We start from the raw sequence: 15,840 nt of genomic DNA on the forward strand, positions 1-15,840 counted from the left end.
CCACTCTCTGCCCCAGTCTGTTTCTATTAAGGAATCACTATGAGTTTCTTGTAAAAAAATGATGTCAATTTTCTTTTGATTTAATGTTTGGTATATTAATGCACGTTTCTCAGCTTCCCTCGCCTGCTAAGATTCAAAGATGCAATTTTAAAAGAATCCATATTGGGTAAGAAGCTAAAACCAAAACATAAAAACCTTATAAAAAATAATAAAATACTACTGTACATCATTTTCACTCAAAATTGTTTCCTAGCTTTGGACATTATTTTCTTTAATCTAAAAACTTCTGTATCTGTAAAACCTGATACCTCTTTGTTTCTTATATGATATCTTGCAGAAAAGTAAAACAGTCTCAAATTTGGAAAATAGCTTTCTATTTTTACTCCCCTCAATCCTTTGGTTTGTTGCAAAAAGGTTCTGTAAGATTCTACCGGGTACCTTGGTTCTTTACAGTTACTTTGTGATACGGACACCTCACTGGTGTCAGAGAACCAGTCTTCATTGTCACTACTGTCTGACACCTCCTTCCTGTCTGCAACCAGCTTGCTGGCCTGTTTACTGGCTTGCACAGCAGCCACCACATTCTTTCTTTTGCTGCGCCTTTTTATGGGGGTAGAAGCCTCCAGCTCCATCCCCTCCTCTGTTTCACCTGTCTCTCCCTCCGCTCCTGCTCCAACAACCGACTCCACACTGTTCCTCCTTTCATTCTGTCCACCCACCTCCACCTCTACTCTCTCTCCCTGACCTCCACACACTAAGTTCTCCTCATCGCCCTTCACCTCCTCCTGCTCTCCCTGCACACCATCTTTCTCCCCCTCAACACTTCCACCCTCACCACCATTCACCCCATCACCACACACCACCGTGCTCTCATCCATACCCACACACACACTCATTCCCAAAGCTCCCTCACTCACGACTTTACCTCTCTCTAGCTCTCCTGCAACGGGCTCCTCCACCACCACCGCGGGTTCCTCCGCCGCCTCCACGGCCTCCTCCGCAGCAGCCGCGGGTTCCTCCTCGGTGGGAGCGGGTTTCCCCGCAGCAGCCGCGGGTTCTTCCGCAGCGGCAGCGGGTTTCCCCGCAGCGGCAGCGGGCTCCTCCGCTGCCCTACCCTCACTAGGCGGGTTTCCAGGCTGCTCAGCAGCCGCCTGCTGCTTCGCCGGACCCGGCGGGGCCGGTCCGGCCCTGTCTGGGCACATTTTTATGACGTGGCCCTCCTGACCACAACCAAAACATTTCATACTTGACGATGTAGCAAAAAGCACATAATCAAAATCATCTATCCGTACATGAAAACGTAAGTTGAGCTCCTCATCCTTACGATTAAGAATCATAAACAGTTGTCTCCTGTGGGAGACAACATGTTTCAACAACGGTGATTTGCAACCTGTCGGAACTTTTTTAAGCGGCGACACCACCTTACCGTGCCTAGACAACTCTTTAATCAAAAACTCGTCACTTATAAACGGAGGGACGTTTGACAGCGTTACCTTCGTTGCCGGTAAAGTTAGCGGCGAAACTTGCAAAAACAACTCACCCACAGAAACGCCCACCTCCACCAGCTGTTGAGCTTGCTCAACCTTTTCAACAAACAATACAACCGCTCCATTCATACGTGCTGCTGACCTTATATTCCCGTGCCCGATCACCTCACCCACAGCCAAACAAACTTCCTCCACGCTGCACGGAGAACCAGCACCCACCTTGATGCCGTTCTTCCGCGTCAGCGTGGAGAAAGACCCACCACCAACCACCATGGCGTCCTCAGACGCCGGCCTGACGGCCACACCCGAACCCACAAAAACCCCCTTAAAACGTGACAAACTAACACAAAATTACAATTAAACAAGTAACACAAACACCCAGTGAATAAACAGTAAGAAAAAACAAAGATAGAAAAGATACAAACACTCGCTCTCTCACTCTTCTTCCGCTCTTCCGCACACACCCTCCTCTCACACGAAGAAGAAGAAGAAGAAGAAGAAGAAGACTTTTGAAAAGCGAAAGATGACAACACGATTCCTCGTGGAGGACGAGCAGAACAAACAGCCGAGGGTAGAAAATGGAGGAGGGGAGAAGAGCAATCGGTGTTCACAGCTCTTAATTACAGCACTGGGGCCAGCTTTATCAGAATCCCCTCACCTCGCTGCTCTTTGTCAGGGGGTATTAAGGAGGAGGACACACAATCGGGCTTTTCATTAGGGCCACACCGGCAGGGCACACAAAGGAGGGCATTAACAGCTGCAGAGGGACTCAGGTGGTAGGAGGGAGAAGAGGAGCGAGGGATGAAGGTGGGATGAGTACAATAAAATGATGCACAGAAACAGTGGGGGGGCATTAAGGGAGTAAAACAAGATTATTAGGGTTGGGCTTTTATCGTTTATCGTGATAAGATTGATTTATCGTCGTCACAATAAATTCCAATTAATGATGCTGAAAATTCCCCAAAACCGTCCATATTGTCAGGATTGATATCTATTTCCTTTGAAAATACAGTCACAGTGTTCAGGCTAGTGATACAAATCACGCTTTTTTACGTGACTGGTGTCCTAATCGAACACATTATAAACAGGTTGATTTTCAAGAGCATTATTTGTGTTTTTTTAGAGGCTGTAACTGCTGTGACACACACTATACACTTAGGAATGATGTAATAAATAGTTCTTATTGTTACTTTTACTCTTATTACAACAGTACAGACAATTGTCATGATAAAATTTAAAGTCCGTACAAGGATATAAACTGAATCTAAGGAGCAACCACTGCGTGAAAAACACCTGAATGATGTTTTAATGTAAAGCTGCAAAGTAAAAAATATCTATATTTGTTTTCCTCAGGTGACCCTTACCCTCTCCAGCTCATCCCCACAACAATGGCCGCCGCCACGCCCGGCCTGGGCCCCCTGCAGCTACAAGTAAGTCTGCATCACCCGCTGAAATACGCCAGAGGGCAAGCATGCAACTCGAATCAAACGACTTTTACACTCTCCAGAAAACACTTTCCAGTTTTTCCCCCCCCCCGTCTCTTCCTTGGTGAATGCCGTCATTGTGAATAAATTCCTAAAGCCCGGCAGCGTTCACACAACATACTGCTGCTCCGCGCACAGCCGCAAGCAGAGTGGCGGGCAGGAGGGGACGCACAGCTGTCACTTTGAGCCAGAGTGTTGGACATCAGAGAGAGAGAGACAGACAGACAGCCGGAACGTGATCTCTATGATCAGACATGAAAAATCACACAGATCTGTCAAATGCAACCTGAGCCTTTGGCTTTTCCTGAGATAAAAAGGGAATGAGATTGATGTTGTCCTGTAGAGTGGCTGACAGGGGTCAGCACGCCTAGGTCAGAGTTATTCAGATAAACCACATTGATTAATCTAGACTTTTCCCTCTCTGGTCACAGCAAACATTTAACTTTTACTGGTCTCGAAATTGGCTTTGAATCTGGGAAGACAGAAACTTTCAGGAGAGAATAGTAGAGCTGTATTTAACTTAATTAGAAGATGTAGGTGAAATAATGTAGCAATAATTTTCTTAATCAATGGAGAATAAAATGATTTTCGACACCATTATTCAGAGATATAGTCTTAGAGAAAGGGTACATTTATTGCTTAGCAGTTCAGTGGAAGATCAGTAAAAATATATTAAAATAAACTCTAGTTTTTGGTTTGCGTCGTTGGTATTTATACTGTACAGTAATGAAATCTGAACGGTTTCATTTTTGTTTTATTCGCATATAAAACTAATTCATGCTGCTCTGGAAAATACATAGAAGGAAGAAAAGAAAACGGGACAAACTTTCTTCAAAATGCTGAAAAAATGTTTTATTTGCAGTTACTGTTAAAATATTGGTGGATTTATATGTCTACATAGAAAGACACAGTTTTCTAAATATTTACAGCTATCTGCATGCTGACAGCAGCCAGTTTAGGTCCAAACAGCAAAGGCAGGGGTGCAAAGGGAAACCATGGAAAGAGTCATCTGCTGTCCCACTTAGAAGCAGGATGACTGTGTGTTTGGTCCGTTTTCTAGCAGAACATCACACAGTTTCACCACAATTCTCACGAGCTCTGTGGCCCTCCTCTCTCAGAGGTTAACAGCCTGTACGGGTGTCCCATCAGCTGCCTTTCTAAAACACATTAATCTCCAGTATTGGGCTCGTCACCTCTGCCTCCTTGATGTGAATAATTATTAAATGTAACGCACGTGCACGCACAGATGTCTGGCTGTGTGCAGCTGTTTTGACACACGCAGGTTGTCATGTACATTAACACGTCTTTTTGCTGACCGCAAACACACCCCTACACACTCAAACACACACGCACACACACAGAGAATGACGAGAAAATACGGGTTAAGGGGTTAGACACAGCGCGCGCGTAATACATTTGCACCTGTCAGCCAAACGTGCCGCCCCATATGCTAGACACTACAGGGAGAACGCAATAGCTGTGTAACTCTATCATGGAGAACGGGCCCCGCTGTCGACAGTGATTTCATTATTACTCGCGTGCGTGTGTGTGTATGTGTGTGTTTAGCTGGAGAATAATGTTCTCTGCCTGCGCTTCAATCTAGCTGTCCATATGTTCGCTTAAAATCAGCTTTGTCCACCTTAGTTTGTTTTTTTTCCCCTACTAGTTTTGAGAGGTTAAAAAACACACAGCTTGCAGAAAAACAAATCATCTCAGTAACAGATTTTGTCCTCACACTGACAGAGTCGCCTGATGAGATTAAGGCTTCGTCAGAGAGGAACAGATTTGCCCAGGCTAACACGAGTGCAGATGTCTCAGAGTGGATGGATTTCCTTCGGGGCTGTCATGGCGCCCTCATTTGATAAGGAGGTGTCTCTGTTGCCGAGGCGAGACGCGGCGATAACCTCGGTGCTTCCGCAGAGAGAGGAGACACACACACACACATCTGACACGCTGCGTCACAAAGGCACCGACAAAAACAAGCTAAAAGTGCCTGGTTAGCATGCAGAGACATAGTGATTACATATGCTAATATTCTAATTGCTACAATGATTTGAGTACTGTCACCACAATGCTGACACTAATGTGAAGGCAATATGAAGCTGGTGTAATTGCACTATTGAAGGGCATCCTAGACCCCTACTGACACAATATAAGATCTGAAGCAGTTGGAAGCACCCTGCTGTCAACAACAAAGGGCTGCCAACTGTTTCCATTTCTGCTAATTCTTAATTAACCTTTATATTAGGAAGGGAGAAAAATAGATAAAAAGCCAATAAGGGCCACTAAGCAAGCAGTGTTAACCTTTTACGGCCAAAACATTTAAAAATTTCCTTTTATTTCCATCAGGCCAGACAGGGCAAACCTTAGACTTCTCACCCTCGTCCTTTGGATATCGTTCTGAAACAAAACTGTAAATAATCTCCGAGTCGTAAGTCACGATCTATAAGTCAGTAGGAAGATCAACATAGATGTTGCACCCAACTGAATGTTTACTGTATGTGCTTGGAAACCATAAAGATATGTTGTTGTTTAAGAGGCTGCAGTGACACTTAGACAAATTATGTAAATTGTTAATTAAATCTCCATTTTAATTATGCTATCTGTATTTTTTTTTCCTCCAACAAACATTTGCTGACAGTAAAAATCTTGCTAGGTAAGGAAGTATGGATTTCCACCTCTGAATTGTAGAAAACATTTTTAGAACCATGGTAAAGACTACTTTGTAGGGGTGGCCATTTATCGTATCGTTTATCATTTATCGGGATATTTTTTAAAAATTTATTGTCACAGTAAATTCCAATTGATGTCGCTTAAAATTCCCAGAAATTGTCCGTATTCTCTGTTTTATTTCCTCCACTGTTTGTTCAACGAGTGTCGATACATTTGAAGTTACGATTAAATATCGGTTAATGTCTGCAGCTTTGTGATACAAATCACACTTCTTTGGATGTGACTGGTGTCATAAAGCAGCCGAATACGAATGGGAACGTTTTTCAAGAGCAGTTTTGTGTTGGTGGGGTTGTAATTACAGTGACACAGCTACCTCAAATAAATACTTCTTATCGTCACATTTATTGCAAAATCACAATAGTGCCACAAAATATAATGATAATACTTTAAGTCCACATCGAAAATCCCTTCTACTTTGTCTACATTTAGGTTTATTACACCAGTAGAGGTGGAAAAATTTAGCCGATGAACTGGCATGGAAAAAAACGACATTGTATGAACAACTTTTGATAAGTGACTGTGGCTCTCTTCACAAACAGCTGCTGCGTGTTTTATTGTTATTTCCATAATGTTGCTCTCAAGTGAAGACATTCTGAAACTATTCCCCTCGTCGACTGATGCATACTCTAGATAAGAGGCGAGGAATCATGCATAGAAACACGGCTTTTGACCCGATGACACTCCATAGCAAGTGAATACACGAGATAAAAGACAACTAAGAGGAGATCTCTCAAAAGCCCCGTGATAAGTGCATTTCTTAGAGAAAATGTTTTAATCTCTGTGATTTAATGCTCTTTCTGTCATCTTCTTTTCTAACAGCCGCCATAGAAATGTGCAGACTAGCTCTTCCAGTCAATAGTGGCTTAACGCAGAATCCTCTACAGAAGGTTTTTAAGGCAATGGAGGCTTTGGAGTGTGCAAGGTTGGCATTTAGCATCTTAATCTGAGAGATGAGTGGGACATTGTGCATTAGAGCATATTAATCCGACTCCCTTCATACATTGATACAGTTATCATTCACATCAAACAAATAGCGAAAGACAGACTGGGGAATGTTGATAATGCCGTAAAGGATGAACATCCAGAGGATCAGATGAAGGGGGGAACTGATATACAAAAAAAAAAAAAAGGGTGGAGAAGGAAGTAGGTGGATGTGTGAGAGGAAGAAAATGTGTGTGTGTGTGTGTGTGTGTGTGTGTGTATGTGTGTGCTATAAAGAGGGTCAACAGCGTGGGTCAGGCATCATATGGAGAGGCAGATGTTGGAACATATTGTCCTGGATTATCGCACTGTACTCCGGAGACGTAGATGGACGAACAACGGGTAGACAGATAGAGGAGAGGAGGAGGGGGGAGGAACAGATGAGAGGAGTTAGAGGAGAAATCAATGGAGTAGCTTGTCTCTGTACAAAAACCTTATCTGGGAAGGAGCAGAGTAACAGCAAAGCAGTTTTCCTGGATATGGGAATTCTGTCTGTGTTGGTATCTCTCCTACCGGAGGTGATAATTGATCCTGAGAAATATTCGCAATAAGCCGGGACAAGTGTTGGAATCAATCAAGGGTCTACAGATAGCTGGTATGCTAGCAAGGGTCTGTTTTTGTGGCCAGAGTCTTACGTTTTCTATCACAACTTTGATACCAAATCGAACTCTAACACAACTTAATTCTTTCGTTGTATTGCGTGAACAAAAAGCCTTTGAGCTTCTTATTTAGATTAGTGAACAAACAATACCATGAAGGCAGAGGAGAACAGCAGACAGGTTGAGGATAACGCTATGGAGAGGTTTGAAGCAAGTTAACGTTTCTATGGCAACTGTGGAGGAGCTACAGATATCCATAGCTCAGGTACGGGCAGGATGGAAAGATGGATGCAAGTAAAGGCTTGAGACGGTGGCAGAGGATTGACTCTAAACATGTAGCTAGAGCTCCATTAAGTTACAATCTTGACTTTGAACGACCTAATCAAAGTAAGGATCTAAATTCATCCAAGAATCTGTTGCAAGTCTTAAAATTATTTTTAAATTGGCAGTAATCTGCCTGGTAAAGCTGGTGAATAAATCTTTAAAAAAAAATTTTTTAATTCCTATTTTTTTTAAAAGCACTGTCTCTAAGCTTTAAAAAGAAATTGAGAGTTATTTTAAAAAAATTATACTACTTGAAATCTATAAATGCTGACTTTGTTGTCTCTTTAAGTACAAGAACATTTCATCACCACTGGAAGAAATGCACAGTGGTGGAGAACAATCCATTCAGATCCATACAAACTCCCCTTGTGTCCATGTAAACAATACACATGGCTAGCTAGTTCAGACAGTGAGGATCAAGTGAGTTTGTAATCTGTCTAAAGCTGCAGATTATTGACAATGACTCAAATACACACACACACACAGACCGCAACAGGATACACATTGTACAGAGTCAATAGCGCTAATACCAAACAGTCAGCCTATGTTTGGAGTTTGTGATCTCCAATAGCCTCACATTGTCCATCAGTAGGTACAGTACATGCTACACACACACACACACACACACACACGCACACACGCACACACACAGTGTGTCAGCGAGGGCAAGAAGCACTCACTGACCACTAAACATGTTACACAAACATATGCAGATGTTGCTGGTCTCACATTAGGGGATTAAGGACAGAAGGAGTGAGAAGCAGGTCTTAATGGGACGTACACACAACCACACACACAGAAAGTGCAGCAGTATGCCTGGCCAGAGAGTGACATTTTAAATTTCTTGGTCTCATCCAGCAACCTCGATTGAATTTTCTCCCCCTCTCACTCATTGTTTGTGTGTGTGTGTGTGTGTGTATGTGTGTGTTCACTCCTCCAGTCACCCCAGGGGGCTTTGCGCTGTCACTTCCTGTTTGTTGACATGCATGTCGTCGTGGCGACGCTCTGGGCACGCTCTGCAGTGCCGCTGCCCTCTGCACCGTGTGTGTGTGTGTACATGTGTGCAGTCAAACGGGTGCGTGTGTGTCATTTCTCGCCAGCCCATTGAGCAGCCTTTGAGTGACGCGGGCCTGGCCTTGTAATGGAACTCGATTCAGTCCACAAATAAAGAGGCCTTTGAACCACTGGTCCGAATATGGCAGGAAACACACACACACACACACACAATCAAAGATGCACAAATTCATACACACCCGCCTGTGGTGCACAGGCTGGAGGAGTTTGGCTAGTGGTGAGGGCAGTTCATGCTTGGTTGCACCTCCACCCACCCACCACCTCTTTTCCAGGAGCTACTGTGCAGCTAATTGAAGAGAAAGGAGGGAGCAAGTAGCTGATCAGATCTCAGCTAGCTGGCCTCCACATCCAGTGATTCATGACGGACCTGCTGGCTTACAAAATACAGCACCTTATCATTTTACATGCTACCTTGGTAAAGACACCGAGAAATAAATACATCTGGAGTCATTAAAGTGTGCATTCCAACCAGTCCTGTTGGGTCTGCTTTAATCAAGCTCTGGTTCATTTGGGGAGGTGTGAATGCACAATTGAACTCTGTTGTGGATGTGGACCAAAAGAGCAAACTCTGGTCTGCCTAAAAGCCTAGGACTCGGCTCGGTTAAAGTGAACTCTGGTTCTGTTTGAATGCATGTGTGAATGTAAGTGGACCGGAGATCACTCCAAAAGTCAGAAGTGGGCCATAGCGCAGGGCATTCTGGGTAAATACAACCAAAACAGATGCTTCACAATGCCATTGACTCTCACAAAGTTCCCAAGACTTTTAGAAGTAAAAATTGTATCCCACAAGTAGAGCCACTGGTTAATAATCAATGGGTCAGTTGTTATCATACCTATATAGTTTATCACTGTTTGAGTAATGTCACTCTATCAAGCCTTTTCTAACCTTGCACAGAACAAAATAAGTTCTAAAAGTATCTGTGACTCGTGCAGATTTCGTAGCGGGTCACTATCGGTATCAGACAATTCTCAAATATGCGATATGTGTATCGTATCGAAAGTGAAAAAGTGAAAAGGCGTAGTGATACGCTACAGCAAAAACAGATGATGTTGTAAATTTTTCAGAATTTTTTATTTTTTATTTTTTGCTTTTTTTTCTTAAAAAGCCAAAATCATAAAAAAAAAAAACATTCACAACACAAATGTGAAGAAACTTTTTTTTGGCATAAACTCAGTTTCACAATACAGGAGTTTTCAAGTGCAAAGTTTCAAGGTATTCATAAGGGCTAACCAGAGAGGTGATTCTTCCTTCAGTAAATAATTGATTTTGCTGGAATGTCTGGTATCCTTTCTTTAAAAAAAACAAGCAAAACTGAAGTAGAAATTTAGCAAAAGGAATAGAAAAGGGAGGCAATTGTAAAAGAAAACGTCTTTATGTTGTACTACTGGAGTATTTTATTATTGCAGCCACTTGTGATGGACGTAGATTCCTCCCCGAAACTATGCCTTTGTTTCTTTCCAGAGATTAATCTCTTTATTTGCGATAGCAGAGGAGAGCAGGAGGTAACATGGCTGTCAGCAGCGATACAGAAAGCGGTACAAGCAGACAGAAAAGCATGATGAAGAGAAGAAAATAGCGGTGACAGCATCTCTTCCTTGTCCATTTGCATAAACCAGCCTTTGTTTGACGCCGGTGGCCGGCAGCCAAGCGCCAACAGAAGGACGGAAGTTAAACTCAGAAAGAGAAAAACGGTGATCTTCATCCAGAAAATTATTCCACAAGAAATAAATAACAATTATAACTATTCAAAAAAAAACAAAAACACATCAGTGACTTCTCTCTAAACTAAGCATTCTGTTGCTCCTCAGAGGGAGGAATGACAATTTGGAGGAACGCAAGACGACACGGCGTCTGGGAGATTTGTATTAGAACACATGAAAGCAGCTGAGCTTTGCAGGATGGGTTTGATTGAGACAGAAAGGAACACTGAAGCTTTTTCCAAGTTGTGATCATTTTAGTGTGTGTGTGTGTGTGTGTGTGAGTGTGTGTTGCCTCGGGGGGGAAAAAAAACAAAAAGAAAAAAACAAAACAAGTGAATTTACCAACACAGCATCCTGCAGCATAATGCCTTAAATTAATTAGAAACTAATTAAATACAAAAAATAAGACTCGGAAAGCTGCGGTTTTGTTTCCTCCACAACAGTTTATTCAATTCATTTATATTTATTGAACTACATTGCAGCTCTTATTGTAACTAAGCTAAGAGAGACACATTTCTCTCTTTTCTCTGTATCATCATGATTTTTTTTCCCACCTTGTGCCAGAGCCGGGCTCTCCGGCATGACCTCGATAGCCAGAATGTTTGCCTTTCTCCCACGATGCACCTGGAGGGGACATGCCCATCTCTAGGCCTGTCAGAGAGGCTGTTAGCGCTTCTCCCATGGGGTGAGGGAGGGATTTGAGGGGGTGACAGTAGAAATGTCCCTCTGTCACACAAACAGAGGCCGGGCCACTAATGGCCTCCTCTTCTGGAGCTTTTTAGTTGCCTTTTTCCTTTTTTTGTGTGTGTGTGCTCTTAAGTATTCATTTATTCATGTCATCCTTTTCTTTCCTCCCCCTCCCGTAACCTCGCTCCTCTTCCTTTCTTCTTACTGTCCACTCCTTCAAACCCGCCCGCCTCTCTCTGTGACCTGGCAGCAGTTGTACGCCGCTCAGCTGGCGGCCATGCAGGTCTCCCCGGGGACGAAGCAGCACGGTGGCAGCCTCGCGCCGCAAGCCAACCTGGGCGCTCACTCCCCACCCACCAACTCACATCCACAGGGTGACAAGAACCGCAGCTCCCCATCTTCAAACAAAAACAAGGTAAGATTGGGTAAAAAAAAAACCTAAACAAAACTCAAAAGGCCTCGTGTTTGTGCTTGTGGATGTGCATGTTCCTGTACTCAACACACAACAGCAAGAACCCATCTGCAAGATTACATGTCATGTGTTTTTATGTTATATAACTTAGAGCAGAGCTGAGTGTATCACCGCACCTCAACCTGAACACACAGTATGCTCACAGTAACCGCCCCATGCTATGAAGATGCTTCTTTTTCAGATAACAGTTAAAGTAACTCAAATTTAAGACCTTTTAAGACCATTATGAATGGAATTTAAGACCTGTGCCTACACAGGAATGTACAAACTTTGTCCAAGCAAGTAGCAAAACTAAATGCAAAAAAGCTAGTTAACTAGCTTAGGCGTATTAGTAGCCAGTTAGCGCTAGCCTCACAATAAAGATATCTCTGTGTGTGACTCAAACTTTTGCCTGACAGAAGAGTTCTGCGAGGAGAAAACAGAGAAAGAACATACAAGATTAAATAGTCCTATCAAGACAAACTTTAAGACCTGGTATCATTATTAAAGGCCAACATACTTATTTTAGCTGAGCTTAAGACATTTTAAGGCCTTAATTTTAAATGCATGAATTTAAGACTATTTAAGGCTGAAAGGAAGATGGATAAAAAAATTATATAGATTAGCACTGTAAAAACACAAAATCTTACCAAGAATTTTTGGTCTAGTGGAAATATCTTCGTACAGTAGAAATAAGACAAAATTAACTTACTAGTAACTTTTCAGTAACATATAGGATCTTGTTTTAAGTTAATAAATCCTTTGTATTGATGAAAAAGTACTAGTTCGACTGACAGATTATTTCACTCACTACAACAGTTTTCCCATTAGTGAAATAATCTGAAAGTTGAACTTGTTCTTTTTTTAATCAATATCAAGGGATTATTTAATTAAAAGAATCTCTTATATGTTGTTGAAAAGTTACTTGTAAATTAGTTTTGTTGTTTTTCAAGCGTACCAAGATATTTGCACAAGAAACTAAACCAAAAATACTTAGTAAGATTTTGTATTTTTGCAGTCTAGCAACATGCATTAATTAATTTAATTTTAAATAAAGGTAATTGTACTAAAGGCACATGAAATATGCTTTCAAATAGGCTTTTATGGGACATAAAGTGTAAGCTGTAAGCTGCCTTTGCTCTTGTTGACATAATTTACCATCATATTCGAAAACGACTTTCCAGTCCCAAACGAACGTTAAAAGTAACTAAAATCAGGATTCATTCCTATAATGTACGATTAAAATATGTCTTAACGAAAGTAATTTTCAAAATGTAAGTTTTTTGAGATTATCAACCAACTTTTTGTTTGCGGTCACAATGAATACTCTGTTGACTTTGCGTAAACAGTGAAGGTCCTTCCTTCTTTTTCTGAGTTTCCACAAAGCGTTTCCCTCAGACAAACTTGCTCCCCGACGATTCTCAGTCACTTCATGTCTGCAAATCAAATAGAGTCACTTCATCCCAGAACCCCCAGCTGGTGTCCCACCGCGGTCCATTTGGGGGGATCTGTTGGAGTTTGTGTCGTTTTCTCGGCTGACTGCCTGATGGGTGTGATGAGAGTGGAGCCTCGTGTCCATCCAGGTGGAATCCTATGAATATCTGGTTGCCCTCCTGCACAATCGCACAAACACGCTCCCTGGTGCTCGCATGACCTCTGGTCAGTCAGGCAAACACTTACAAGGACGTTCGTACAAGAAAGTTTAGCTCGTCTTTTTCTACTTTTTCCTCTCCAGTTTCCAGATTCCTGATCAATGTTCCCGTTGTTTCCTTTCTCAACAAATTGATCTCTGACTTTGTTCCCTGCAGCCTCCTCTGCCGACACACTCCCTACATCTCCATCACACACACACACACACACACACACACCCCACCCCGCTGTCACACACACACACACTTATTACCATATATATAGAGTCAGGCTGGCAGTGAAAGTCATGGCCTGTGGTGGAGGAAGACCAGGGAGTTGTAATGGCTGACTGGTGAGCTGACCAGACTGGACCCCGACAGCCTATTTACCAACGTTTTAGACCAATTTTAAAGACATTCACCTTTTTTTTTTTGGCTTAGACTGACTTTCTCAATGCTTCCTCAAAAACTTTTCCTCTTTGTCACCATGTCTTCAGTCAAGTGACATGTATATTTCATAGGTGTCCTCCCCATGCGGGCTCTATGTCAGGGCTCCAGTCATTTAGAAACTCAGTGGCTGGCTCTGCTCACAGCTGTTTGGACTCAGGCACACACCGCTTAAGTGCTTTACCCTCGGGTGAGACACAGACACACACACACACACACACACACACGCACACACACACACGCACACACACACACACACACCCACACACACACACACACAGGTGTGGAGCACTACAAACACACACATACACCCTCTGTGCTTAAATCACTGCAGACTGCATAAAGCTTTCTTATACGCAAGAGTGGATGTGGAGATGCAGGCATGCATACACACACACACACACACACACACACACACACACACAATGGAGGTCAAAATGATGCACCATATGCAGCGCTTTAGCCGACACAATCACACATGTACATGAGTGTGATGGTTGGTAATAGCTTATTGTTTCAATACAATCCAACTAGATTGAGATGATTTTCTAGTGTTTTAATATTGTTTAAGAAGATTTAAGATATTAAAAATAACATCTTTAATATCTTAAAATTAAAGGCATCTTAATTTTTGTTTTTCAAACAGAAGTATATATAATGAAAATATTATAAAAACAATATGTTTACAGTTGACAGGAAATTTGAAAATATCACTTGATAATTATGTGTTATTGGAAGATTGGTAGATTAACGTCAACTATAAACTCTTCAAAAATGCAAACATTTAAAACAATATACTGTACGTATTTATTTAGCAAAATATGTAAATAAATAAGCAATGCTAAGCCTGATGGTAGCACGCCTTGAAGTTTTCTAAATCTTGACCATCAGTCATTTTTGCCCATTCTTCATTACAAAGAAACCCAAGCTCAGCTATATTTTCTTTGCCACAAATCCTCAATTGGATTTAAGTCTGAACTTTAACTGGGCCATTCAAACTAAAGTACTGCAGCTCTGGCTGTATGTTTAGTTGTCCTAGTTGAATCTCTATCCAAGTCTTTTGCAGCAGGTTTTACAAATCCTGATGTTTCACAGTAGGGAATATGGAGGGCCAGTTTTTACTAGATGCCTCGTGTAGTTGTATCCTGACAAAATGTGAAAAAGTTCAGAATGTAGAACTTCTGCAAGGCACCTTAAATGTTGGAGACTGATTCAATTCTGCATCGCTGACCTAAAATTGACATCAACCTGATAAGGTTTGATATGTTGACCTGTCCAGGGTGACCACTGGAGATAGGCACCAGCACCCAGTAGGGAAAAGCGTGTAAGATAATGGATGGATGGATGACATTACAGTTAATAGAACAGTCACTACAGCTCACCTCCACACACACACACACACACACACACACACACACACACACACACACACACCCAGTCATGCAGAGCAGGCAGGGATAAACGGTGGTGGCACAGCACATGTCGCTTTAATTGAACCGTCAGCTCCTGCAATAAGATGCAGAACACTGATGTCACTCGCACATGTCGGCATCCGCAGAAGCAGCCCACACACACACACACACGCACACACACACACATTATCTCTCCCCTTCTGCTTCCTCTCCATCTCTGTGTCCCTCTGGCTCTCGCTGTCACTCTGCATGTTTTCTGTCTGAAAGCTGGAGACTGTTTCCTCTGCCAAGAGAGACACAAAAACAATTGTATTAATTCAAGATTCCAAAACCTTTAGAGTCCTCATGCAAACACACACACACACACTTTAGAGCTTGTCAAACAATATCTCTCTCTCTCTCACACACGAGTCTGTCCAACGTCTCAGCTCCACTCTCTAAACTAATTCCTCCACACTGGCATAATGCAGGTTGGCCACCTTCCCACCACAGGATTTGGCTTGGCACGGAGAGGAAACTCCCCCATCCACTGTACGAGCAGCAGAGGCATTATCTATTTGTAATAAATATTCAAAGGCGTTCGCAGCCAAAGCCCGCCGTAATATGGGTCAGGATTGAGGAGCTCCCGCTCAGTTTTCCTCTTTTTTTCCTCGCTCCTCTTCTTCTCCGGCCCATTGTCTTTCTGAAGGCATCTTTGGGGGTCCTCCGTCTATTTAGAAAGACCTCCCTAATGAAGGACAATCCGGTTAGGACTCGTCGCACACACACACACACACACACACGCTGACACACAGAGGATGGCACATACACGTCGTAGGGGCTTAATTGGAAG

At 42.6% G+C, this 15,840-nt stretch overlaps 1 protein-coding gene across 18 annotated transcripts in view; it reads left to right on the forward strand.

Annotated features, from left to right (window-relative positions):
* Positions 1-15,840, forward strand: part of sox5 (SRY-box transcription factor 5) — a 251,315-nt gene that overhangs the window by 216,409 nt on the left and 19,066 nt on the right. For 16 of the 18 annotated variants that reach the window (XM_044107512.1, XM_044107510.1, XM_044107513.1 and 13 more), the window contains 2 exons: positions 2,841-2,917; positions 11,321-11,485. In XM_044107512.1, the coding sequence (XP_043963447.1) occupies positions 2,841-2,917; positions 11,321-11,485 (242 nt within the window). The remainder of the gene's footprint in view (positions 1-2,840; positions 2,918-11,320; positions 11,486-15,840) is intronic. The other 2 variants (XM_044107507.1, XM_044107519.1) reach the window with 1 other exon arrangement.

The sequence above is a fragment of the Gambusia affinis genome, linkage group LG23 (assembly GCF_019740435.1).
Source record: "Gambusia affinis linkage group LG23, SWU_Gaff_1.0, whole genome shotgun sequence".
In the NCBI taxonomy this organism is placed as follows: Eukaryota; Metazoa; Chordata; class Actinopteri; order Cyprinodontiformes; family Poeciliidae; genus Gambusia; species Gambusia affinis.